The following is a 25,625-nucleotide window of genomic DNA, read 5'->3' on the forward strand; positions in this document are numbered from 1 at the left end:
ATGATACAGCGTGAATGATAAATGATGTAAGAGGTCTCAGAGGTATGCGAATGCTGCCCGCCATGGGGGCAGGGGATCCACGGACGGCTTTAAGCAGAAGTGAGCTAAACACAGAAGAGTAACTGTTAAGTCAGAAACTTAACGGGGAAAGGATAGCCAACAAATGATCATTCCACTGCTGCCACTGTCTTAGTTCAGGATTCTAATATTTTTATGGACACAATCACACTGACTACCTAATTTGTCCCCAAGAGTCGCTGCTTGAGAAGCACAAGAGGGTGTGTCTGGGTGTGTGTGTGTGTGCGTGCTTTGGAAAGTAGGGAGATGTGAGAGGGAGCAGTTTTAGACGTAATGAGTCTGAGTTACCATTTCCACTAATAAACTCAGGAGGGCAGAGCCCATGTTTCGCTCACCACTGTGTGACACGCTAAGCACAATGCCTAACACACAGCAGGCCCTGCACACTCCTCATGGCTACAGAACAGAGGTAGCTGGAAATGCAATCTGGAGTTCAAAGTAGAGATACCTAGGCCAGATATACAAGAATGCCAAATGGAGTATAAGGGTCACTGAAGCAGGAAGATTCTGGACAGAAAAAAGAGAAAGTGACTGAGCATGGAACCCTAAGAAAAAGACACCAGGGCTTAAAGAGTAGATAGAAAAGCTAATGAGGGAAACGAAAAAGGAACAGTCACAGAGGTAAAGATCTAAGAGTCTGGTGTCACATAAAATGGAGAGCAAATACATATAGTTTAATAAAGGTTAGTATTGTAAGCAAAGATAACCATAAACATTAAAAGACTTTTCACCCAAATACTGTAGGCATTCAAATGGCTACTTAAATATTAGCCATGAAAACTTAGTTTAAGTTACAATTACATAGTATTATCTGAAAATTCCAATTACCTCTCCTTACCGGTATATGAGGTTCAGCTATGTCTTTCTGAAAATATTTGGGATATGAATTAATAATAAACTTTGCTGCATTCTCCCCGGACTTCTTTGCCAACAAAAATGAATGCTATATAAAGAAAAACATTTAGATATAAGTTGATATAACCTGTAATTTAAACTCAAGAGATCAAAGTCACACCCTCAGCAAAAATTTTCTGCCCCCTTAAAAAAAACAGAGAATACAGTGATACACAGAATCCCAATTAGAAGTTAAACTACATAATTATTACTTATCTACCTCTGCTGAGTGTGACATAATTTCAGGTCACATCTTACATACAGCTTGAGGTATATAAAAGCAAGTGGATGGCTCTATAGTGGGAAAGAGCCCTAAGTACTAAAAACCCAAACCAAATACCCTCTCCACAGGCAATCTCTAAAACTTTTTGGTAAAAGTAGTAAAAGATTCAGAAAATCTACCAATTTATCTATCAGCATCTGTAAACTTTTCAAAAGTTTTTACAACTAAGCTAAGTTATACATGTACTCTTGTACCCAAACCAACAAAATAAAACATATTACTAGAGAAGTTTCATAAAAATACTCACAGATTCCATAGAGGATGTTGGTATGAGATACGGATCATCTTGAAATGCGTAAGGGGCAGCTGTAGCATCCTGTGGAGAAGACACAGAAGTCTCTTTAGCTAGATTTTTATTAAGAGGACCTTGCGAGTTTTGGTGATGACTAAAAACTCTGTAAAGTAAGTTTTAACTATACATGTATCACAGAAGCAGAAATATGTATGTCTGCAGACACTAATGCCTACACCGCACCCATGGCTCTGTAGAGCTGGTTGTAATTATGCACAACTTAAAGCAAACAATGGCTCAAACCCCCATGACTGCTTTTTAATTGAAGGCTGCTATCACCAGGGACAATTGCTGTTTTAAACTGAAGGTCAAGAGCTTCTGAATTAACTAGCCTGGGCACCAGCTTCCTGCACTAAGGTTTCCTGCAAATGGAGGAGAGTAGTAAGTTACTGGGCCCTCTCTGGAGGCAGGAACAGCAGCTTCTCCCGCGTCCTGTTGCCCAAGGTTCTATACTTCCAGGTAGAACCCTGAGCAAAATTAACTCTCCGGCACCACTAGAGGCTCACTTAGAACGGCCCTCAAATTACTTCTTCTGGCCTTCTCCTATCCCTTGGAGCCCCCTTCCCTGGGCCTTCTGGCAACTTTGTTCCACAGGAAAAACTCAACTTGCATCCTGAATCTCTTCTGTCCCCTTGATGCCTTGTCTTACTGACCTGGTTTCTCCAGGGGAGAGCCTCCCTGCGGCTCTCACAGGAAGGACGCTCATACCTAGGGCACGGAGGCAGTACTCTTTGGGGTCCTCTCTTCCTGATGCCTGATGCTGTATTCCCTTTATACTCATTTGAGGCTCCTTTCATCTGGTTATACCACTCTCTACCAACATGTGGTGGGTATGTAATGGCAACGCAGAGGAAGCAGTTCTAGGGCAGTTGCCCTGGACTATTACTCCCCGATTACTTGGCTCTGTCCTGTCCACCATCCTCATCGAATACCTGTTTGGGGCCCCTAGCTCTGTGACATGCTGGACTTCCCTTACTAGACTTACTCTTCCTATTTGTTTCCTACGTTTTCCCCCCTCAATGATTTCCAAGCCCTTCATGGCTTCTGAGAAACAACTTCTCTACTCTGGCCCTGTAGCTCAGATGCCTCACTCTAATTTATCCCCAACTGAACTTCCCTGACAGAGCTCCTTCTCCCTCCTATCTTCTCTATCTCAGTGAATGGTACCAAGCACTCTGCAAGCCAAGCCAAAGACCCTCTCCTACTACTTCCACTCAACTAACCTGTCACCAGCTGTGGTCAACTCGAGCTCCTTAACATCCCCTACCTACTCCACCGTCCCTTATCCCCACTGCCACTGCCTTAGTTCAGTACCTTCCTTATTCATTCATTCCATATTTACTGAGCACCTCGAATGTGCCAGGCATTACTCTAGCTACCAAGGAGACAATAAAATCTTATCCCCCATAGAGCTCACAATTTAGTAGGGAAAAAAATCTCCAGACAACAAAAATAAATAAAACATATAGTAATTTTAAAGGCAATAACTGCTATGAGAAAGAAAGAAAGGAAGGGAGGGAGGGAGGCAGGGAAAACGAACTATCAGAGAAGAGAACCATACATTTATTAATTTTTGTGTGTGTGTGTGTGTGGTACGCGGGCCTCTCACTGCTGTGGCCTCTCCCGTTGCGGAGCACAGGCTCCGGACGCGCAGGCTCAGCGGCCATGGCTCACGGGCCCAGCCGCTCCGTGGCATGTGGGATCTTCCCGGACCAGGGCATGAACCCGCATCCCCTGCATCGGCAGGCAGACTCTCAACCACTGCGCCACCAGGGAAGCCCTAATTCTTTTATTTTTGGCTGTGCTGGGTCTTCGTTGCTGCGCACAGGCTTTCTCTAGTTGTGGAGAGCAGGGGCTACTCTTAGTTGTGGTGCACGGGCCTCTCACTGCTGTGGCTTCTCTTGCTGCGGAGCACAGACTCTAGGCGCATGGGCTTCAGTAGTTGTGGCACATGGGCTCAGTAGTTGTGGCTTGCAGGCTCTAGAGCGCAGGCTCAGTAGTTGTGGCACACGGGCTTAGCTGCTCTACAGCATGTGGGATCTTCCCGGACCAGGGCTCGAACCCATGTCCCCTGCATTGTCAGGTGGATTCTTAACCACTGTGCCACCAGGGAAGTCCCCGAAACATACAATTTTAAATGGTGTGGTTGAGGAAGGCCTCAATGAAAAGGCTTGAAGAAATGAAGGAGGAAATTATGTGGATATCTCAGGGAAAAATACTCCAGGCAGAATAAACAGCAAACATTAAAGCCCTGAGGCAGACCCAGGCCTACTAAGAAACTGAGAATTAGCCAGGAGGCCACGTAGAGCAGAGCCCTCAAGGAAGACGGTAGGAGATGTGGCAGTGGGGGTGGGGCTGAGCACGTAAGGCCTCAGACGCCCTCGGATGGACTTCAGCTTTTATCTGAATTATGACAAATGAGAAGACAAGGAATTCTGGGTAGAAGAGGGATGTGATTCAACAGTGTAGCAGGTCACTGCGGCTGCTTAACTGGGAACAGTCTGCAGGGGCAGAGGAGGTGAAGAGGACAGAGGCTGCTGTAATTAATCCAAGATGGTAAGAGATGATGGTGGCCTGGATGACCAAGGGGATCATGGTGATGACAAGTGCTCAGGATTTGGATGCTGTGCAGGAAGAAAAGTTACCAGGCTTGAAATTGCTATTCTTAGAAAGGCCTGCTTGCAAGGCCTGGTGGGCATCTGGGAACTTGGATTTTGGAGGGTTCCCACCATTCCCAGTACTGACCTAACTGTACTATGTGGTTTATGCTAAACTCCTGCTTTCCTTCTGGGAGTGTGGAATTCTGGTATGTGCCAGACATAGACTCTGGGCACTGAGTCTCTAAAGAGCTTTCCTGATAAACTTTTCCACGTGTTGTCACAACTCTGCTGGAGGAATTAAGTGAGTCCTTTGTGACTCCACTGGGAAAACACTCTTGGAAGCTTTCTCCTGGTCTCCTTTGGACTTTACCCCACGTGCCTTCTTCTTTTACTGCTTTTACTTTGTGTCCTTTCGTTGTAATAAAACATAGCTGTAGGACCACATGCTCAGTCCTGTGAATCCTCCTAGCAAACCACTGAACCTTGGCGTGGTCTTTGGGACTCCGTACACAAATATTTTGATGGAAGAAACAGGATTTACTGAAGTGCAGCACATGAAAAAGAGGAGCAACTAAAAGCATGGAGCTGCCATTAATGAGATGGCAAAGAATGTGTGAGTTTTAGAGAGAAAGGGGCTGGGCTTTGGACATGTTAAGATCATTATTACACATTTGATAGGAAAGGTTTCTCGTATCCACATTGCTGTCTTTCCTAAAATTTTTTTTTTTTTGCGGTATGCAGGCCTCTCACTGTTGTGGCCTCTCCCGTTGCAGAGCACAGGCTCCGGACGCGCAGGCTCAGCGGCCACGACTCACGGGCGCAGCTGCTCCGCGGCATGTGGGATCTTCCTGAACGGGGCACGAACCCATGTCCCCTGCATCAGCAGGCAGACTCTCAACCACTGAGCCACCAGGGAAGCCCCCTAAAATTTGAATGATTATGTCACACCACTGCTTAAAGTCTTTCAGTGGACTTGAATAAAAATCAGAAGACCCTAGCATAGCATTCATGCGCTTGCCTCGCCTCTCATTGCTCTACCCCACAAATTCTTGCTTCCCCCATACAACCTACTCATTCTATGCCTTTGTGCCTCTGCTCCTGGTGCTGCCTCTGCTAGGAATGCTCTTTCCCACTATCCTGGCTTCTCATCTTCCAAGCATCGATCCGATACCAGCTCTTCTGGAAGTCCTTTCCCAGTCTGGGTTATGCACCCTCTCCTCAGTGCTCCTTCAGCCTCCCTCTCTAGAAACTATGCAAGGACGCTGTCTTAATTCTACAACCAGCACAGTGCCTGGTAAGCACAGTTAAGGGCAGAATGTGTGGTTACTGAATGAACGACTATCCCTTGGATTTTAAGTGCCCAAACACATACAAGTCAGACAACTCCACACATAATTCTGTAACTTCTTTGACTTGAAAGGGCCCTGGGCCATTCTCATTAAAAAACTGAGAACAGTCTCAGAGGCCTATTTCAAGAGTTTACATTTCAGGTGCCAATTTATGGATAAGTGAGCTGAAAATCTCAATGTCTTGCTAGTGTGGAGATGCAGTATTTAAAAACCCGTCCTCAGATACTGCTAGGGTATATCAGTGCATATTTGGCCTGACAGCCTATAAGTTTAGCATCTACAATAGAAGAAAAATTCTGGAAATCTGTGGTAACGGTCTCAGGGAGGGTCAGAATCCACACAGACATTGCAGCAAAAAGAAAGGCCTTAATTACTTTAGACATTTCCCCCACAGCTGAAACTGAAAGTACAGTTTGCAGCTAATGAAAAATACAATCAATCAGAAAGTTCCATTTCTAAGACATTTACCAGGGTTTCAGTTTATCTATCAAGACTACAGACTCTATTCTTGAACTGTCAAGACAGCAAATTATTCACAAATAAATCACCAAGATAGCTGGAGCAATAATGAAATAGCTAGCACTTACCGAGCATGTCCTTTGTGTTAGGCACAGTCCTAAACCCTTTCACGTGTACTAACTTATTTAATTCTCACCCAAACCTCAAGGTTTGGTGCTATAATTAAATCCCCATTTTATAGATAAGGAAACAGAAGCATCAAGAGAAAAGGTCACTTTGTGATAAAGATGAAACAAAACATTTGGCTCCAGGACCCAGATTCTTAATCACTGAATTACTTCCAGCATGGTGGGTATACTGTTCTCAAAGTTGGTCTACAGATCACTTGCATTAGAGTATCACACCCAAACCATTCCCCAGGAACATGCATTTCAACAAGCTCTTCAGGAGGTTAAGTTTAAAAATCACTGGCATAGTATAAAAACACTGAATTTGGAGAAAAAAGACATGGTACTAAGTCAGGGTTTTAATATCCTAAGTAGCCCTGGGCCAATCACTTTAAAAGCTTTAGTTTTCTCATTTGTCACATGAAGGGACTGAACTAGATATTTCTAATAAGAAACTCTCTAGATCTACAACAGTTTAATTGTGAATCATGCAGAGATATGAACATAAGTTATTATTAGCTGAGTTAGATACAAAAACCTAAAATTCCTACTTACCCTGTGTACCGTGGATGCAAGTGCCTGAAGAACAGCCACTTTATCCCTAAGAATGAGAATCACAAGTTAACCCTCGTGAGGGCTTTTCACTCACAAAGCGAACAAGTAAGTGGCCCTACTCTCAGAATGGACTGGCCAACAACAAAGCTCAGGTCTCCAGTAAAGCCAGTTCTGGTCTCTCAAGATCACTAGAATAATAAGTTAGAAAATGAGAAAACTGTTTAGTTCTCTTGCCCAAAGGTGGTTAGTACACGTTCCATGCTACACTCTCTGGCCTGGTCCCTATAACCATCACCCAGGGCTAGCAATTTTCACCCTCATCTCATCAAACTGTCTAACCTGAATCTTTCCTCCTCCTACCCATTTTCCTATGCATTCTTACTGTAGTTTTCTGTAATATTCTTGCCTTTATTATCCAAACTGGTGGCTCTTAATTCAGCTATATATGAGAATAAATCACAAGCCGCACTCTGGACTGTTGAATCAGGACCCCCAGGTTCTATGGAGAACTGTCACATTCATTCTTACTGAATTCCCAGATGATTCGAGTTTAGAACCTCTCAACTATATAACCTTTATAAGAAGTTCAGGCCAGCCACCTACTATGACTATGGGTAGAGGCATTCACTAACTACTGAAAAGAGGAGGTTTCACTGGAATAATTGACAAACAAAATAATTTGGTTTCAAATGTATTTTTACTTGTGTTAGATTTTGTGTTTCATTTCAAAAAGGGAAATAAGAATAAACTTAATAAACCAAACGTATTTTTTAAATAAAGTTTAAACATACACTCATAATTTCAGTCATTTGAAAAAAAAGAAAACACGTAGGAAATTTTATACTATGTCAAGACTAATTCCCTGACATACACAACATCTACTGGATTTTCTAAAATCACACTTACGTAATTTCAGTGAAAGATATTCTTTCATCTCTCAGTATTCCCTAACTAAATCCTATGTTAGCATATTTAAGTCGTATCAAGTGAGTACATCTTTACAACATATTGAACAAATGTAAGTGAAAAAATTATGAACATTCAGATCACTCACTAAAAATAACCTCAATGAATACATTATACTTAAAAAAAAAAAAAAAAAACAACTAGACTATTATATCTGGTGTCATTTTGTGACCCCCTCCTCCTCTACTGTAAGTTTGGTGTTTATACTTCCAGAACTTTAAAGGGTACTTTTACAGACATACCATCATAAAACTAAATCGAAAACATATACTGTCATTCTGGATACGTGCTTCCATAAGTTTGACTGTATTATCCATGCTACGATGTGTAAATCTAATTAATTCCTTAAATGTTATATTGTATGATAACTGCTTTTTATTATCCCCTTACATATGGGCATTTGGGCTATTTCAATTTCTTATTATTCCCAAGTTGTAAAGAACACTGTCATCCATGTCTCTCTGGGTGTATTTGCAGGGGCTCCTCCAGAATGGCTAACCGATAAGGTGTGCACGTTTTAGGTCGTGGTTCTGCCCACTTTCCCTTCAAAGTGTTGTTCCAACTGACTGCCCAAGCAACAACTGTATCTGAGCATCCATTTCTCCACATCCTCTTCTGGCCAATCTCGTAAGTTTTAACATCCATTCCTTGAATGAGCCCAGTTACCTATGCACTGATCATAATTGGGCTCCCTGCCCTCTCACAGTAACTACACCATCCAGATTAGCGTGCTCAGAATACTCTATCCTGTCACATTCCTATAGGAAAACTCACAGTGACTCTCTTTGTTAGTCTTCTACGGCACCTGTGATCTGGGAAAGATACCTTAAAAGCATCTTAACAGCCTTAAAAGATGCTTCATCTCTCAAATAAGGCAACAGGAATTTGTAGTCTTTATGGCTTCTTCTAGGTCTAAAAGCACAAATTCCTGAGCCTGGAAAGCAGAGGCTATCAGAGAGCCTCTATCAATTGCTTTGTCTGTAAAGGGACAGACAGTAAGTATTTTCGGCTTTATGGGCCGTGAGGACTGTTGCAACTACCCAGCTCTGCCTTTGGAGCATAAAAGTAGGCACAGATAGTAAGTTAACAAATGAGTGAGGCTGTGTTCCAAAAAAAAATTTAAGGGACACTGAAATCTGAATTTCACATAATTTTCACATGTCATCAAATAGTCTTCTTCTTTCAACCATAAAAAATGTAAAAACCATTCTTACCTCATGGGCTGTAAATAAATAGGCCTCAGTTCGCTCTCTACCAACTACCTTATTTCTCCTATTCTAATAGAGCATTTTTCACAGGCCTGCCTGCATGGTCTCCTACTACCACCAGACAGATCATGATCACGTCCCACCCTATCTTACTGCTTCTATATCTGTGGGGCTTATAGTTTAGGGTTTATAAGAATTACCTGCAGGAATATGTATTTTAAACAAAATTCCCTGGTGATTCTGATGCCAACAAAGTCATCTGACCCATTTTAAGGTACAGCTAAACTATGTTTTCAATAAAACTCACCTTGATTACTGCAATACAACCACTCTTCGTTCCATCATATCCTGTGTAGCCCCTAGTCATGTGTAAACAGTTATGTACACACGTAAAGTGGGTGTAAGACATAAAGTATAAAATATGCACACAACTCAACTAGACTTTAGTCCATCTGAACACATCCTCAATACATTCCCTCTCTTGTATTCCCTGTGGTACCTTTGTCAGGGATAGAGGCACAATGAGTTGGTAAAGTACACTGGACTGGAATGTCATTCAAGAAATGCCTCATTCACGATATGTATATTCCTACTCTTATCTTGGTTCTGATTCTCAGTCCAGGGAAGACAAAAATGACCCTGAATATAACCATATAATAAAATACTGCACAATCATTCAAAATTTAAAACAGAGTATAGAACGGTACATCTAACAAATCAATTCTGCTAAACTAAATGTATACGTACAACTTCAAATGTTATATCCCAGAACTTTAAAATAATAGGTGTCACCTATTGAGATCTGATTCTGTGGCAGAGCTGTGCAAATGCTCATTTAATCCTGAGGCAGGTACTGTATTACCCACATTCTACTGTGGCACAGACAGATTAGGTAACTTGCCTCTGAGCACAGTGATTGTTGGTAATTTTATTTCCTTTCTGCATGTTCAATTTATCCCACTGAACAATAGCCATTAGTTACCTTGCTAAGTAATGGCAATAACCATTAATTACTTTAGTAATTTAAGAAAGTTTTTTTTAAATGAGCCTGAATCTTCAGGTCATACTCAAAAAACACCTGGCTTTTTGAAGGATCTTTTTTTTTTTTTTTTTTTTTGCGGTACGCGGGCCTCTCACTGTTGTGGCCTCTCCCGTTGCGGAGCACAGGCTCCGGACACACAGGCTCAGCGGCCGTGGCTCACGGGCCCGGCCGCTCCGCGGCATGTGGGATCTTCCCAGACCGGGGCACGAACCCGTGTCCTCTGCATTGGCAGGTGGACTCTCAACCACTGCGCCACCAGGGAAGACCCCCATAAAGATAATATTTTTTTGAATCTCCCAATAACGTGAAAACTTCCTTTAAAAAAAAATTACTCTAATAATGATGCTCATAATTGACCATCACTACATAAATACTAACCCAAATTTAGTTCAGAAGGTCTTTTAACTCTTAAGTAAACCTCATTCCCCATTCACACACTACTCTCTACCTTCCTCTTCTATGTTCTTTCAGACCCCTAAGCTTTTCTCTCCTCAATGGTTCCCTCCCCAAGAACGCTCTCTCATTGCTATTCCCGTCACTAGTTTCTTACCTAACAATGTTTCGCTCATAATAAGCACTTAACCACTTGCTGAATGAACACTGATGGAATACTCACCAAGTTTTCTTTTTTGGAATGACCACTTCTTCAGTCCCTTAATGTGAAAAATAAAACAAAGTGAATCAGTTTCCTAATACTACTACTATAAAGAAGTATAATGCATTAATATAAAAATTGAGTTACTTCAATATATTTTTATATACCTGTTGCACCAGCTCCTTCAACCTCTGGGACGGCTGCACTTCCAGAATAGAATCTACAAAAAAATAAAAGCCCTAAAGCTAATACTCATTAATGAACTTCCCACCTCACCTCCACTTATATGCAACTCAGCCAAAATTTTCCAATTATCACGGATCAAACCAACTGGATAATTCATGTCAACGTATGCTGAGAAGACATGGTCTCAATGGCAAGTTCAAAATGATTACAAAATATGTACAAGATATAGACATCATATTGCCCAAAAATTTTTAAATCAGGCCATCTCATTAAATAAAATCAGGGAAAAAAAGGAAAAATTTAGTAGCACTTGAACATTTGAGCAGCTTATCTGAAATATAAGGAACCTTCACCTCTGAGAACCCAAAACACTGAGGCTAAAAGGGATGATGTAATGAGCTCCTGATTTTACATGGATGATGCCCTGATGACAATAAAAGATTATCCCACTTAAAGCAATTTTGACAAATTATGAAACTAAGATCACCACATCCTTTCATTGCACTTCCTTCAACAATCAGGAATGTACCAAATGTACGTGTCCTAATTTAAACTTGGAACAATTTATATTATTTTTTTAACGCAAAATATAGAATCACTGACCCATGAATGAGTTTTAAAACGTTCTGATCATGCTAAAAAATAAAGTCAATATACCACACAGATAACGTACACTACCTTGTAAGTATTTCCTTCCTAAATAGCATTGGTACCATTCAGAAAATTGTCAAGATGTGATTAAATGAAGAATTACTTCCTCTACTAGTATCTGGTCTCAGGCATCATCTTAAAACAATACCTCTCTGCTAGGGATCAACTTCAGAAAGGGATCAATTCTTTCAAATCATGCTGTTTCTCGTGACATGTATGTCACATACACCACTCTTGTCTTGTGGGTGAAGACTGAGGGAGAGATGCTGCTGCCAAATCAAAGGAAATGGGTAGAAAAACAACAACACTGGGCACCACCGGGAAAAGGACTGGGATTGAACAGCAGCATTAAGGCTTCTGCAGTACCAGGTGGAGCGTCTTCTCTTTTGTGAGGATTGAGGAGGGAAGATGTTACATATAAAATGTATACTGTAAATTACACACCTCACTTATTACTCACAATTTTCTAATGGCTACTACTAGCTCCAGTTTACACATAAGGGAATTTGTCTACTATCACTTCACAAAGGAAATGGCAAACATCGAATCCAAAATTAGGTTATTCCCAAATTTTCACAAATTCCCGCCTCTCATACTTCCATAACGCCAGACTGTACCTAGTGAAAAAAACTACACAAATGATACACGCGCCAAGTTTTAACAATCACAGCAATCCTATTCAGATTGTGTTCAGATCTTTTAGACTTTCTTGTTTTTATAAACACCTGTATAATTTCTTTGGCCAAACATCCCCACAACACCCAGCACATAGTGGAACTCGTAAACTGCCTTTAACTTGGGAAAACCTGATTTTCCCCCCTTCCTCCCGGTCGGTGAAAACGGGTAAGAGCGGATACAATTTTTCTTTCTTTTAAAACTTGGGGAGACGTTGCCAATACCCACACTTACTAGAACGCAAGATCCACAACAGCAGGATCTTGAATTTTGCCAAGAGTTCTAACCCCGGGGTAGGCGAGCCCCAGCAATAAATATCCCCCCAACCAGCGCGTTTGGAGCCCTTCTTCAAGTACGCGGACTCCGCGTGCCAGCTTCTCGTGGCATGCAGCCGCGAGCGCACGCACGCGCCTTCCACTCCACCTTACCTAGTTCCCCAGCTCTCCGGGGGTAAAGGGGATACATATGGCCCAGGTGATCCTGGGGTCTTTCTCATGGATTCTCCAAGCTTCTCTTACCTGCTACTGGGGGCCCGTCCGCAGAGACCTGCCCGTCGACCCGTCAACAGTAGGCAAAGCCCGCGGCGTACCCTCAGCCACTGAGCCCAATGTACGGCCGCCATCTTTGGCGTCTTCGCAAAGCATGCGGGGAAAGCATGCCCTCCACCTAAGGCTGTGGGGGAGGGGGGAGGGGGGCGTGGAATAGCTCGGCTATTGGCTGAGACGGAACAAGACGAAAGCAATCATAACATAGGAGGTTACAGTACCATGGTTTGAAAGATTTTGCTTCGGAAGTTAAAGGCTCAGTACAGCTCATTTGCCTCAAAGATATTTCCTAAAATATTATTTTAATGTCTTATATGTATTCGATTATTTTCAAAATAAAAGGGCGAGTGAGAGTCGTGAAATTATTTCCTTCCCCCCCTAGATCGGAAATGTTATCGTCCACGTAAATCTTCCCGCGAGCCTTTCTCGCGCGCGCAAGCGCAGTTTAAATCACATGGTGGCTGCGGGCCGGAGGCAGCGTTGAAAATATACCCGTGGTGACTGGAATTTCTCTCTGGCTGTCAGAGCTCAGAACTGACCTGGAGGATGTTGGGATCAAAGAACATGCCCTGGCGGCGGCTGCAGGGCATTTCTTTCGGGATGTATTCGGCCGAAGAGCTCAAGTAAGGAGTTGGTGGGAAGCGTGCAGAGCTTCTTGGGGTCGGGGCCACAAACTACCGTTCCCAGAAGGTCTGGCGCCCAATTTCTCCTCAGAGTCCATGGCTGTCTGGCGCATGGCCTGCTGGGACCCGTAGTTCCGAGCGCCGCCTAGAACCCAGTGGGGCTGGGGAAGAGTTTGCCCTTGGGAAGGTGGGGGACCCAGGTTGCAGCGTTATCATCCGCCAGTCTCCTCGTTAACTAGCCTGCGTTTGTGTAGTTACTATAATGTCTCTGACGTGGTTTATTAAGCTCATGGTTAGTCTCCTCTTGTCTATAAAATGATGATCGTTCGAGACTCAATTCATGCGACAACTTCTCCTTGCTAGGACCGCTTATATTCTCTGCCTAATTACTAAATCAAAGCGGCCCTCTTCAGTCCTCATTTTGATCACCGTAGCATTTGACAGCCTTTCTCTTTTCCAGCACCTTATTTATTGTTTTCAGGTTGTTTTATTTATGTAACAAGTACTACTTCTTTCTTCCCTTTATCAACCCACAAACATTTATCCATCATCCAGTTTTTGCCAGGCACTAAGCTAAGTATTCAGGACACATTGGTGAACAAGGTCCTTGCATTCGTGGTTTATATTCGAATTCGTCTCAGGCTACTTAGCTGATTCCTCTTTTACTTAAATCTTGCTGCTCCTTGAGATTCTATTCTGGTCATACATGCTGCTTTTCTTGTCCTACATGTCCTCCCTAGACAATTTCACCACTTTCCTGAGTGATACTCTCAAATTTAAATCTCCAGACCAATTTTCGTTTCCTGATTCTTCAGACTCATTTTTTTCAGCTGTTTTTTGGACATCTCTATTTGAATTTCACACCGAGTTCTTAAACTCCTATACCAAAAACTCAACAACTACTTCCCCTAAAGGGAGAGGGAACTTGCCCCTCCAAAGTGGTGTACCTAGTCTAGTGCAAAATGGTCAATATTTTGTGACAGGACAAATATTCTAGATCTATTTCTCCTGACATCTCATTTACTTATTGGGCTCTTACTGTGTGTCACCTACGTGTCTATTCGTTCTATAACCTCCTTTCAACACTACTGTTACTATCTTAGATCATACCCTTATCCCTTGTTTGAATTGTCTTTTTCTTCCGCCTCCCCCGCCCTTACACCAGTCCAGTGCATGCTCTACATTGCTGTTAAAATTATTCTTCCAAAGTGCAGATGTGATCATGCTACTCTCACCCTTAAAACCCTCCAGAGGCTTTCCATTTCCCTCAGGTAAATGATAGTTTCTTAGCTTAGCCTACAAGTTTACCCATGATCAGGCCAATGCTGATTTTTGCTAAAGCATCATCCCTTCGCCAGCCCTACTAAACCACTTGCACATTCCATAAAGTGCCATCAGGTTTCAACGTCTGGGCCTTACCTCAAGCTATTTCCTCTGCATGCATTGTCCTCTCTGCCAGAGGGATCTACTTCTCTGCTCTTGCCCCCAACCCGCAGCAGACACCTGGAGAGCATCTCTCCGCCTCTTAAAGCTCAGCTCAACCTCCCTCATTTTCTGAGGTCTTTCCACACCTAGTACAGCTGTCTATTATGGTGCCTCAGTTCCTATTTTTGCTTGTTTATATTTCTGCCTCTTTCCACTAGCCTTGAGCTTCCTCATTCCTTTCTTTTATCCTCAACTCTGGTCGAATGACTGGATGAATAAACTGAGCTACAACGGTATGCTGGCCCAGAAATGTCAATTATACCATCACTAGCCATACATAGTATTTCATCCAAAAGCAAAAGAATTGAATTTTTACAGGTTAATTGTGGAGTTTTTAGACAGGGAAGTGCATAAGCAAGTTTATACCCATTACTAGCATTGTAGACCTATTTGAGTCTGGGGTTGGCAATCAATCATTATGCTACGTTTTATTGTGTTAAGTTCTAGTAGCTTCCTAGGTCACTTGGAGTAAAAGCCAAGTCCTTAAAATGCCTTGGAAAGGTCATTCTGGCCCTTGCTACTTCTCTGAACTTACCTCTGTACTCACCCTGGCCTCCTTGCTGTTCCTGAAGCACCATAGTCACACATCCACCTCAGAGCCTTTGCACTCCCTGCTTCTTCCTCCTGTAAAGGTGACCACATGGCTCACTCCCCCATCTCCTTCAGGCTTTTGTTCAGTATAACCTTCCCCCAGCCACTGGCCCACTCTATTGTCCTTCCCCTTTTCTGCTTTACTTTTTTCATAGAATGTTCTGCCATCCAATAGACTGTGTGCTTATTTATCTTGGCTTTTGTCTGCCTGCCTTCAATAGGATGTAAGGCCCATGAGCACAGGGATTCTGATCTGTTTTTCCAGCATCTAAAGGTGTGTCTGGCACATAATAAGCACTCAGTAGATATTTGTTAAGTGCACTCATGGGTGGATGGGGGAGCTATCTATTCAGCGCTTGGTACTACCAGTCCTTACTGCAACCATTCGTGTTGGTGTCTGCAGTTACAGGAGAGGAAATTCCTGTCCAGCAGATAAAATGACTCTCTAGGAGGCAGCAAAGGTCATCCTCAAACCCAAGTTTGCTAGTCTTAAACTCTTTTCTCTCCAGTGGAATCCTTGCTGATTGCTCTTCCCATTGCATCCCATTCCTGCAATGATCAGAGGAGTTTTCTCCTCCCCAGCTAGAGAGAGGAACTTTGCTCCTTACCACATAGAAAGACTTAGGATGAAGATAAAAAAAAAAAATACATTCAGTTTTGGATGTGAGCTATTTGTGTTGCCTTGACAAGCACAGGACACAGTTCTTCTGCCAGTTGACACAGGTGTGTGCCGGCCCCACCTGCCTACTCTTTTTCCATCACTGTAGGCTCCAGGCAAGGGAAGTGAAGTACCAACTTACAGAACATGATAGAAAGAGGATCTAGTGGTACAAGTCTTTGCACCCAGACCTAATTAATTTGTGTTTGCCTTATGCAATAAATGTTTCCCTTGTTTTTAATTCCAGTTAAGTTTGTTTTTTTTTTTTGTTTTTTTTTTGCGGTACGCGGGCCTCTCACTGCTGTGGCCTCTCCCGTTGCGGAGCACAGGCTCCGGACGCGCAGGCTCAGCGGCCATGGCTCACAGGCCCAGCCGCTCCACGGCATGTGGGATCCTCCCGGACCGGGGCACGAACCCGTGTCCCCTGCGTCGGCAGGTGGACTCAACCACTGCGCCACCAGGGAAGCCCCCAATTAAGTTTTAGAGCTTAGTGTAAAATGAATGAGAAGGAAATGTAGATGAATATTTATCCAACTTTGAAGGAGAAACACTTAGCCCAAAGGTAGTGGAAGAAAGCAGCAGTGAGTTTAACTCATTAAAAAAATTTAAATTATGCAAACAAAATCATGAAGAAAGTGAAAAGATGAGTCGGAAGAAATATCTGCAAATCATGCATCTGACAAAGGACTTGTATACTGAATATACAAAGCACTCTTACAACTCAATAATAAAACAGCAAACAACCCAATTACAAAACAGGTAAAGGATTTGAATAGACATTTCTCCAAAGAGGATATATAGATGGCCAATAGGTACACAAAGATGTGCTCAACCTCATTAGTTATCAAAACCACAGTGAGATACTATGTCACACGCACTAGGATGGCTAGAATCAAAAAGTCAGATCATAAAATGTGTTGGCAAGAATGTGGAGAAGTTAGAGCCTTGGTATATTGCTGGTGGGACTGTAAAATGGTGCAGCCGCTTTGGAAAACAGTCTGGCAGTTCCTCAAAAAGGTAAACGTAGAGTTACCATATGACTCAGCACTTTTATTCCTAGGTATATATCCATGAGAAATGAAAAAAATATATTCACACAGAACCTTGTGTACAGGACTTCCCTGGTGGCGCAGTGGTTAAGAATCCGCCTGCCAACGCAGGGGACACGGGTTCAAGCCCTGGTCTGGGAAGATCCCACACGCCACGGAGCAACTAAGCCCATGTGCCACAACTACTGAGCCTGCGCTCTAGAGCCCGTGCGCCACAACTACTGAGCCTGTGTTCTAGAGCCGGCGTGCCGCAACTGCTGAGCCTACATGCCACATCTACTGAAGCCTGCGTGCCTAGAGCCCGTGCTCTGCAACAAGAGAAGCCACCGCAGTAAGCCCGCACACTGCAACGAAGAGTAGCCCCTGCTCACCGCAACTAGAGGAAACCTGCACGCAGAAACGAAGACCCAACGCAGACAAAAATAAAAATTAATTAATTAATTAATTTAAAAAAAAGAGTACCCAGGAAATTTCCAATGCATTTGTAATTAAAAAAAAAAAAAAAACTTGGATGCAAATGTTCCTGTCAGCATTATTTATAGTAGCCAAAGTGTAAAACTAACCCAATAAAATATGGTGTATCCATGCAATGGAATATTTTTTGGCTATAAAAAAATGAAATACAGATACAGGCTGCAACATGGATGAACCTTGAAAACATGCGAGGTAAAAGAAGCCTGCTATAAGAGACCACATAGCATGTCCAGATGGACAAGTCTCTGGAGGCAAAAAGTAGATTCGTCATTGCATAGGACTGTGAGGGAGGTAGAGACAGATGGAGAGTGACTGCTAGGGTTTCCTTTACTGGGGAGGAAAATGATATTGTGGTGATGGTTGCACAGCTCTGTGGATATACTAAAAAACACCGAACGTATACTTCAAATGGACGAATTGTATGGTACATGAGTTACAGCTCAACAAAGCTGTTCGAAGAATTTATAAACTTTCGCCTGTGAAAAATGACAAAAGACATCACAAGCTAGGAAAGTATTTGCCACCAAAAAAGGTTAATGTCTTCATATGTAAGTAGCTCATGTAGACAATAATAAAAAAAGTTAAGATTTTAACTTAAAAATGAGTTAAATCTTATTTTTTTAATTAAGTAAAGGACCAAAATGGCCTTTAAAACCAAACATAATAAAAAGATTAATTAACGTGACGGAAGGGGGTGGGTGGGATGCTGATTCACTTTGCTGTACAGTAGAAAGTAATGCAACATTGTAAAGCAACTATACTCCAATAAAAATTTTTAAAAAAATTTTTTAAAAGATATATCCTAATTTCTGTTAAAAAAAATTTAACATCACAGTGGGTAGCATTTTTTCACCTTAAACTTGGAAAGTTTTTAAGTGCTAAGACTCAGTGCTGGTTAGGACAGACAGACAATCTACTTATTGTTAGCCCATCTTTTCTGGAATGCAATATGGCAGAATATATCAAGAGCTTCAAAACAGTTCGCCCTGGGACTTCCCTGGCAGCCCAGTGGTTAGGACTCCAAGCTTCCACTGTAGGGGCCCTGGGTTCAATTCCTGGTCGGGGAACTAAGATCCTGCAAGTCATGCAGGAGGCCAGAAAACAAAACAAAACAGTTTGTCCCCTTTGATTCAAGGATTTCCCTTCACCAAGGAACTAATTATATTTTTAGGAAATAGTTAAAAGTTTGAATGATGCTACGCAAAAATCTTTATGCAGATAGGTGGCATGAGCTTACTTATAGTGGAGTTTGGCTAAATGAATTACATTAATTGACATATAATGAAAGATTTGGTGATTCTTTATTTTTGGCTGCGTTGGGTCTTCGTTGTGGCGCGCAAGCTTCTCATTGCGTTGGCTTCTCTTGCTACGGAGCTCGGGCTGTAGGCACGCGGGCGTCAGTAGTTGTGGCTCACGGGCTCTAGAGTGCAGGCTCAGTAGTTGTAGCACATGGGCTTAGTTGCCCCGCGGCATGTGGGATCTTCCCGGACCAGGGCTCAAACCCGTGTCCCCTGCATTAGCAGGTGGATTCTTAACCACTCCGCCACCAGGGAAGTCCCTGGTAGTTCTTAATTACAGAATCTTTCCAAAGAATTTTTAGTGACCTGAAGACACTTAAATACTCAATGAAAATGACAAAGGCAATGCTAGAAATGGCAAATGATCCCAGTTACAGTTTTTAAAAATGTATCCATAGAAAGAAGTCTGTTAGCGGTTTTCTCTACACTGTGAGATTTGGATTTCATTATCTTTTTTTTCTAATATACAAAAAAAAAAAGTTTAAAAGCAAACTTGGCATGAACGTAATTTTGGTAAAAGTAGTTAGGTGTCCTATGGGAGCCTGCTTTCAACCAAACATAAAATACTGCAATGAAACCTTTAGTAAAGCAGGTTATAGTTCTCAGAGGTTTGCATATTTATGTTTAACTTTTCTCAATTCACTATTCCTACATACTGGGATTATTCCCTTTCTTGAACTCTGTGGGTTTGGGGTTAGGTCTGGTCCATATCTCACCACACCCCCACCATTCTGGGCTTTGTCACCTGAATTAAATCACTAACCACTCAGAGCCTGTTTCCTCTTCTGAAAAACGCATATAGTGATGCCCATCTCAGAGGGTTCAAGTGAGACTAAATGCTGCTTATGACGCGTTTGGCGTGTAAGTTGGTACTTCTTTGTATAAAGTCGGCCAGTGTGTTTGGTTAGCGCAAGATTTGCACTAAATCTGTGTTTTAAAGATGTTACCAGTCACTGCTCTTCGTTCAGCACATAATCATTGAGCACCTGTTGAGCGCAGGCTCTGGGCTAAGTGCTGGGCTGCAGTGGGGAGCAAGGCAGACACCGAGTCTGCCCTCTGGAGCCGTCTGCACGTCTGAAGACACAGACATTAAACCATCCCTTTGTAAGTGCCGAAGAGGAAATGTCCTAGAAGTTGGGTAACTTTGTCTCACCTGGTATTTTTTTATCTCCCTAGGAAATTAAGCGTTAAGTCCATTACAAACCCTCGGTACCTAGATAGCCTGGGGAACCCGTCGGTGAACGGCCTGTACGATCTAGCTCTGGGCTCCGCAGACTCCAAAGAGGTGTGCTCCACCTGCGTGCAGGACTTCAGCAACTGCTCCGGGCACCTGGGCCACATCGAGCTCCCGCTCACTGTGTACAACCCTCTCCTCTTTGAGGTACGTTCTGGCCTGGGCTACCCTGGCCGCGTGGGTCTCAGGGTGCGGGTGGGATTTGTGAGTGCCACCCCTCTGCCTGGGACAGGTGTCTCAGGAGGTCAGCTCCTGACACTTTGAGTGAAAGTGCTCTTTACTTGGCAATTTAAAACCTTGAGGAGCGAAATTCGGTACATTCAGCTTGGCCTCGAGCCCTACCTAAAGGAACTTCAGTTTGATTCCCATTGAGAAGAGCCACAGCTGGATTCTGTTTACACAGAGGGGAAAGTGTTCAGATCCGTCCCTAGGCCTTTTGTTCTAAGGGCTTTATGTCTTTCAGAAATGTGGGTGGGGCTTCCCTGGCAATAGAGGACTTTGGAATTCTCCAGGCCTCCCTGAGCCCTTCAGGTGGATTTGTTGGCTCTTGCTTAGTGGCAGGAAGAGCAGAGCTCCAGAAGGCCCAGCACTGAGCTGAGAATGAAGTTACTGTTCAGTCCTACTTTGAACACTTTTGGCTTCTTACGTCAGTTAACCCAGCCTCCGGGATTTGTACGTGGACATGATTTTTGTCTGTTAATCGTATTAGGGGAAGAGAATTGTTTTAGTTAAATACTAAACATTTGAAACATTATTTTAAATGAAACTTTTTTTTTTTGGCGGTACGCGGGCCTCTCACTGTTGTGGCCTCTCCCGTTGAGGAGCGCAGACTCAGCGGCCATGGCTCACGGGCCTAGCCACTCCGTGGCATGTGGGACCTTCCCGGACCGGGGCACGAACCCGTGTCCCCTGCATCGGCAGGCGGACTCTCAACCACTGCGCCACCAGGGAAGCCCTAAATGAAACATTTTAATTAAACGTTTTCAATAGTTAGGACTTCCCCGGTGGTCCAGTGGGTAAGACTCCACATTCCCAATGCAGGGGGCCCCGGTTTGAACCCTGGTCGAGGAACTAGATCACACATGCTGTAGCTAAACATGAAGCAGTGAAGATCCCACCTGCCACTAAGACCTGGTGTAGCCTAAATAAATAAATATTTTAAAAAAAGTTTTCAGTATTTAAGTGAGTACTAAATTTAGTATTTAAATAAAATAAAGGTAGTTCCCAACCTCAGACCCAAAGTAAATTTCTAGTGTTAATGGATTAAAATGAAGCCGTAAGAGAACACATAGAGGAATATTTATTGAGTTCTTATGGTGAAAAAGGGCTTTCCAGGTACAAAGGGTGAAGTAGAATTCTTAAAGGAGTAAACTGACAACATAGAAACAAAAATCGTAAGTATTTATTACGTTGAAAATCACTTTGACTCCTATGTCACGTTCTAATATCCTGTCTCTCTTATTCCCTCTCTTCAGAAACTCTACCTGCTGCTCCGGGGTTCCTGTTTAAACTGTCACATGCTGACTTGCCCCCGGGCTGTGATTCACCTGCTGCTCTGCCAGCTGAGAGTTCTGGAAGTTGGGGCCCTACAAGCAGTGTACGAGCTGGAGAGAATTCAGTACAGGGTAAGTGGGTAGTGGCTGTCGTGGCAATCAGACAAGCCAGAGTGGTGGGTACAAGAGCTATTTGTGTGTGGCCCCTAAGAATAGCAGAATGCTTGAGCTTTAAGTCTTGTGACTGGGTACAAATAGCTAGGTGTGAAAACATGAAGCCATAAGAATAATTAAAGGACTTCCCTGGTGGCAGAGTGGTTAAGAATCTGCCTGCCAATGCAGGAGACACGGGTTCGAGCCTTGGTCCGGGAAGATCCCACATGCCGCGGAGCAACTAAGCCCGTGTGCCACAACTACTGAGTCTGCGCTCTAGAGCCCATGTGCCACCAGTACTGAAGCCCTCATGCCTAGAGCCTGTGCTCTGCAACAAGAGAAGCCACCGCAATGAGAAGCCCACACACCGCAGTGAAGAGTAGCCCCCACTGGCCGCAACTAGAGAAAGCCTGCGCGCAGCAGTGAAGACCCAACACAGCCATAAATAAATAAATTTTTTAAAGAAGATATTGTCCTAGTCTCCAGGAACTCCCTCTCTTTATCCTCCTTGTGTGCTTATTTCTGACAGTTTGTCATTGTACTTAGCAAATTCTTTGTAGGAATAATTTGAGGTCTGGGATGCTGGCTGCCTTCCTCCAGAGAGGGTTGTTATTGCTTTTGCCATATGCTTGGTGGCCTGGGACAATCGTCGTCCATGTTCAAGGCTGGACTGCACTGCAGGCTATGGGAAGCCAGGTGGTTCTGTTCCAGGGCTGGTCTAGTTCCCAAGGACATAGCGCTTAGGGTCCCCAGCCTCCTGTGTTTGTGGGGTGCGATATGGCAGGAAGACACCCCGTTAGATCCCTGCCCTTGCACTAACTATAAGCTTTCATTTCTCTCCGCTGTGTCATTGAAGACCTTCAAAATGAAAAGTTCAAAATCTGTGGATTGTAGAATGTTTCCAAGGCCAGGCTAACGTGTTGTGCAGCTCCAGGGAGCATCACCAGTCTGTCAGCATCTTCCCCGGAGGGACACAACTACCCTGAGGGTTGCCCCAGAGCTGTGCGGTGCGGCATCCTCGCCTCAGAGCAGCCACAGCCCCTGTGCTCTTTGACCTGGATTCCCATTTTCCCTTCAGTTTGGCCTTTGTTATCCCTCGCTGTCCTGTCAGTTCTTCGGAGCTTTACATTTTTTTAAATATTTTATCCTGTCTTGGTTCTTTTCGGTTTGGTCTGAATAATCTAGCCGACCACTACTGGAAGCAGAATAGTCTAAATTGTTATTTTATTTTTTTAACAGCAGTGTGGCCAAACTTTTGAAAATGCACCACAGCAGCCATGAGGTTTCTTTCTCTCCCCTCAAACGAAACTCTCCCGTCCTTGGAGAGGCTGCCCCCTGCTGCTGCTCATCATACACTTGCTTTACTTTGATCATACAGTTTTTTTCTTTGTTTTCCAGTTTCTGGAAGAAAATGCTGATCCTACTGCCTTCGAAATTCAGGAAGAGTTAGAACGATATACAACCAAAATCCTACAGAACAACCTCCTGGGAGCCCACGGCGCACGTGTGAGTTATCCTATCTCTCTGTTTCCCAAACACTCGGTTTTTAGCATAATTATCCCAGTTGCCCCCGCACTGCACTGTCTTTTGCGTATCCTGTAGCTTCCCAAAGTTTGAATCCGAGCTCTGCCTCTCATGAGGCCTCTGACCTTGTAAGTTACATAACCATCCCTGAGCCACTGGGTCCTCATCTTTGATGCCTGCCTGCAGGAGAAGGTTAGGTGGAATTAGTGGCTTGGGTACAGCATCCAGTGAGGCTTATGCTCTGGCTTACAGTCTCACCTGGAGAATAAGGCCCACGCCCTGTGCTGCTTTCTCCTTCCAACACTGCTAAATGACTGCTGCCTCCCTGTCCCCCCATCACACCTGTGTAAGTGTTAATTTGTTTCAGGGAATGAGTTGTCTAGGTAATCAACCTGCAGGGCTCATCTTGAGATCTGATTCACCTCATGCCCAAGTTTCACACCAGAGATTCTGATTTAATTGGTCTAGGGTAGGGCCCCAGGGGAGGGTACAAAAGCCCCCCGGGTGAGTCTCATTTGCAGCCAGTTCAGAACCACTAGTGTAGCTTAACTGTGGATGTGCCTTCCCTCGGAACTTTGAGGTCCATTCAGGGGAGGCAGCAGCTGCATCCAGAGGGGTTTCTTTTTTTCTTTTTAACATTTATGTATTTATTTGGCTGTGCCGGGTCTTAGTTGAGGCATGCGGGATCATCGTAGTGGCATGTGGGATCTTTAGTTGTGGCATGAGGATCTTTAGTTGCGGCATGCAGAGTCTTAGTTGTGGCATGCAAACTCGTAGTCGCAGCATGTGGGATCTAGATCCCTGGCCAGGAATCGAACCCGGGCCCCCTGCATTGGGAGCGCGGAACCTTAGCCACTGGACCACCAGGGAAGTCCCCAGAGAGGTTTGTTTTATTTATTTATTTTTAATTTATTTATTTTTTACTTTTGGCTGTGTTGGGTCTTCGTCGCTGCACGTGGGCCCCCTCCAGTTGCGGCGAGTGAGGGCCACTCTTCGTTGCGGTGCGTGGGCTTCTCATTGCGGTGGCTTCTCCTGCTGCGGAGCATGGGCTCCAGGCACGCGGGCTCTAGAGCGCAGGCTCAGCAGTTGTGGCGCACGGGCTTAGTTGCTCCGCAGCATGTGGGATCCTCCCGGACCAGGGCTCAAACCTGTGTCCCTTGCACTGGCAGGCAGATTCCCAACCACTGTGTCACCAGGGAAGTCCAGGTTTGTTTTAAATTAAAGTAGCATTTATTGATCCTTGCTGTATTCCAAGCCCCCCCACCACTGCATTCATGATGTCTTTATCTTAGTAACAGCTTGGTAAGGTTGTTATTATTCTCATTCCCATATTATGAATGAGGAAACTTAAGGAAAGAAGTCGCTCAGTGATTGGTAGCGTTTGGCTATATTAGGGTTCTGTGGGAAATTTTAAGAAAGGGGTGGCTTCCTCTGGTTTTTCAAAAAAAGGTGAAAACCACAAAATGAATACCTACTGGATTGTCTTCAGAATGGCACTCTGAGTTTCCTTGCTTTTTTTTAATAGGTAAAAAATGTCTGTGAGAGCAGAAGCAAACTTATTGCTTTCTTCTGGAAGGCACATATGACTGCTAAGCGATGTCCCCACTGCAAGTGAGTACCTTCCCCTCTGTTGTTTTTTTAAATTTTATTAAAGTATAGTTGATTTACAATGTGTTATAAACTTCTGCTGTATAGCAAAGTGATTCAGTTATATATATTCCTTTCCATATTTTTTCCATTATGGTTTATCACAGGTTATTGAATATAGTTCCCTGTGCTGTTTACCCATCCTATACATAATAGTTTGCATCTGCTAATCCCAAACTTCCCATCCTTCCCTCCCCCGCCTGCCATTCCCCTTGGCAACCACAAGCCTGTTCTCTATATCTGTGAGCCTGCTTCTGTTTCACAGATACGTTCATTTGTGTCGTATTTTAGATTTCACATTGTTTGGTTTTTTTTCTCTCCTCAAAACTGTCCTCATGTCTAGAACCGGGCGGTCAGTTGTCCGAAAGGAGCACAACAGCAAACTGACAATCACGTATCCGGCCATGGTGCACAGGAAAGCTGACCAGAAGGACACTGAGCCCCAGGGTAAGCAGGCCGGGCCCCAGGAGGCCCTCGGCATGTCTTTCACGTGTGACCATCAGACGTGTCCCGAGCCTTGGGGATCCCTGGTCCTCCACACCACGTGTTTCTCAGCTGCGCGTTTGTGGTGGACCAGCAGATGGTAGGTGTCCAGGCTCTAGGGCCAGTGGGCATCCTGGCGAGCTCCCAGCCCTGGCCTCTCGCGCAGAACTGACGGCTGGGCTGCAGGGCGAGGCAGCTCCTCACAGGCTGAATGACGCACCTCTTGCCACAGGTGGTTGGTTTTCTGAAAGATTTTTGAGGAAGAAGTTAAGAAATTTACCTGGCAAATATTTCACACCATTTTGTTGTCAAACAAGTGTGGATTTATTTTGAAGTAAAATGTAGGTGAATTTTAAAGAAAAGCTGTG

General features: G+C 43.8%; 2 protein-coding genes across 7 annotated transcripts in view; one reads left to right on the top strand and one right to left on the bottom strand.

Moving 5' to 3' along the window:
• Nucleotides 1-12,648, bottom strand: part of PTCD3 (pentatricopeptide repeat domain 3) — a 35,916-nt gene extending 23,268 nt beyond the window's left edge. For 2 of the 6 annotated variants that reach the window (XM_089922859.1, XM_022556066.3), the window contains exons 1-6: nucleotides 12,519-12,648; nucleotides 10,656-10,708; nucleotides 10,510-10,546; nucleotides 6,678-6,723; nucleotides 1,503-1,571; nucleotides 917-1,021 (exon numbers count right to left, since the gene is read on the bottom strand). In XM_089922859.1, coding sequence (XP_089778985.1) covers nucleotides 917-1,021; nucleotides 1,503-1,571; nucleotides 6,678-6,723; nucleotides 10,510-10,546; nucleotides 10,656-10,708; nucleotides 12,519-12,622 — 414 coding nt within the window. In that variant the 5' untranslated portion in view covers nucleotides 12,623-12,648. Of the gene's footprint in view, nucleotides 1-916; nucleotides 1,022-1,502; nucleotides 1,572-6,677; nucleotides 6,724-9,158; nucleotides 9,211-10,509; nucleotides 10,547-10,655; nucleotides 10,709-12,518 lie in introns of those variants that run through there. The other 4 variants (XM_022556069.3, XM_022556068.3, XM_022556067.3 and 1 more) reach the window with 4 other exon arrangements.
• A 330-nt stretch (nucleotides 12,649-12,978) lies between these two features.
• Nucleotides 12,979-25,625, top strand: part of POLR1A (RNA polymerase I subunit A) — a 75,714-nt gene continuing 63,067 nt past the window's right edge. Inside the window, exons 1-6 of the mRNA XM_022556064.2 lie at nucleotides 12,979-13,168; nucleotides 19,900-20,104; nucleotides 21,433-21,582; nucleotides 23,002-23,109; nucleotides 24,653-24,738; nucleotides 25,118-25,221. Of these exons, the coding sequence (XP_022411772.2) occupies nucleotides 13,092-13,168; nucleotides 19,900-20,104; nucleotides 21,433-21,582; nucleotides 23,002-23,109; nucleotides 24,653-24,738; nucleotides 25,118-25,221 (730 nt within the window). The 5' untranslated portion in view covers nucleotides 12,979-13,091. The remainder of the gene's footprint in view (nucleotides 13,169-19,899; nucleotides 20,105-21,432; nucleotides 21,583-23,001; nucleotides 23,110-24,652; nucleotides 24,739-25,117; nucleotides 25,222-25,625) is intronic.

The sequence above is a fragment of the Delphinapterus leucas genome, chromosome 13 (genome assembly GCF_059928025.1).
Source record: "Delphinapterus leucas isolate spDelLeu-1000000601 "Yukka" chromosome 13, BTC_Dleu_Yukka2, whole genome shotgun sequence".
In the NCBI taxonomy this organism is placed as follows: Eukaryota; Metazoa; Chordata; class Mammalia; order Artiodactyla; family Monodontidae; genus Delphinapterus; species Delphinapterus leucas.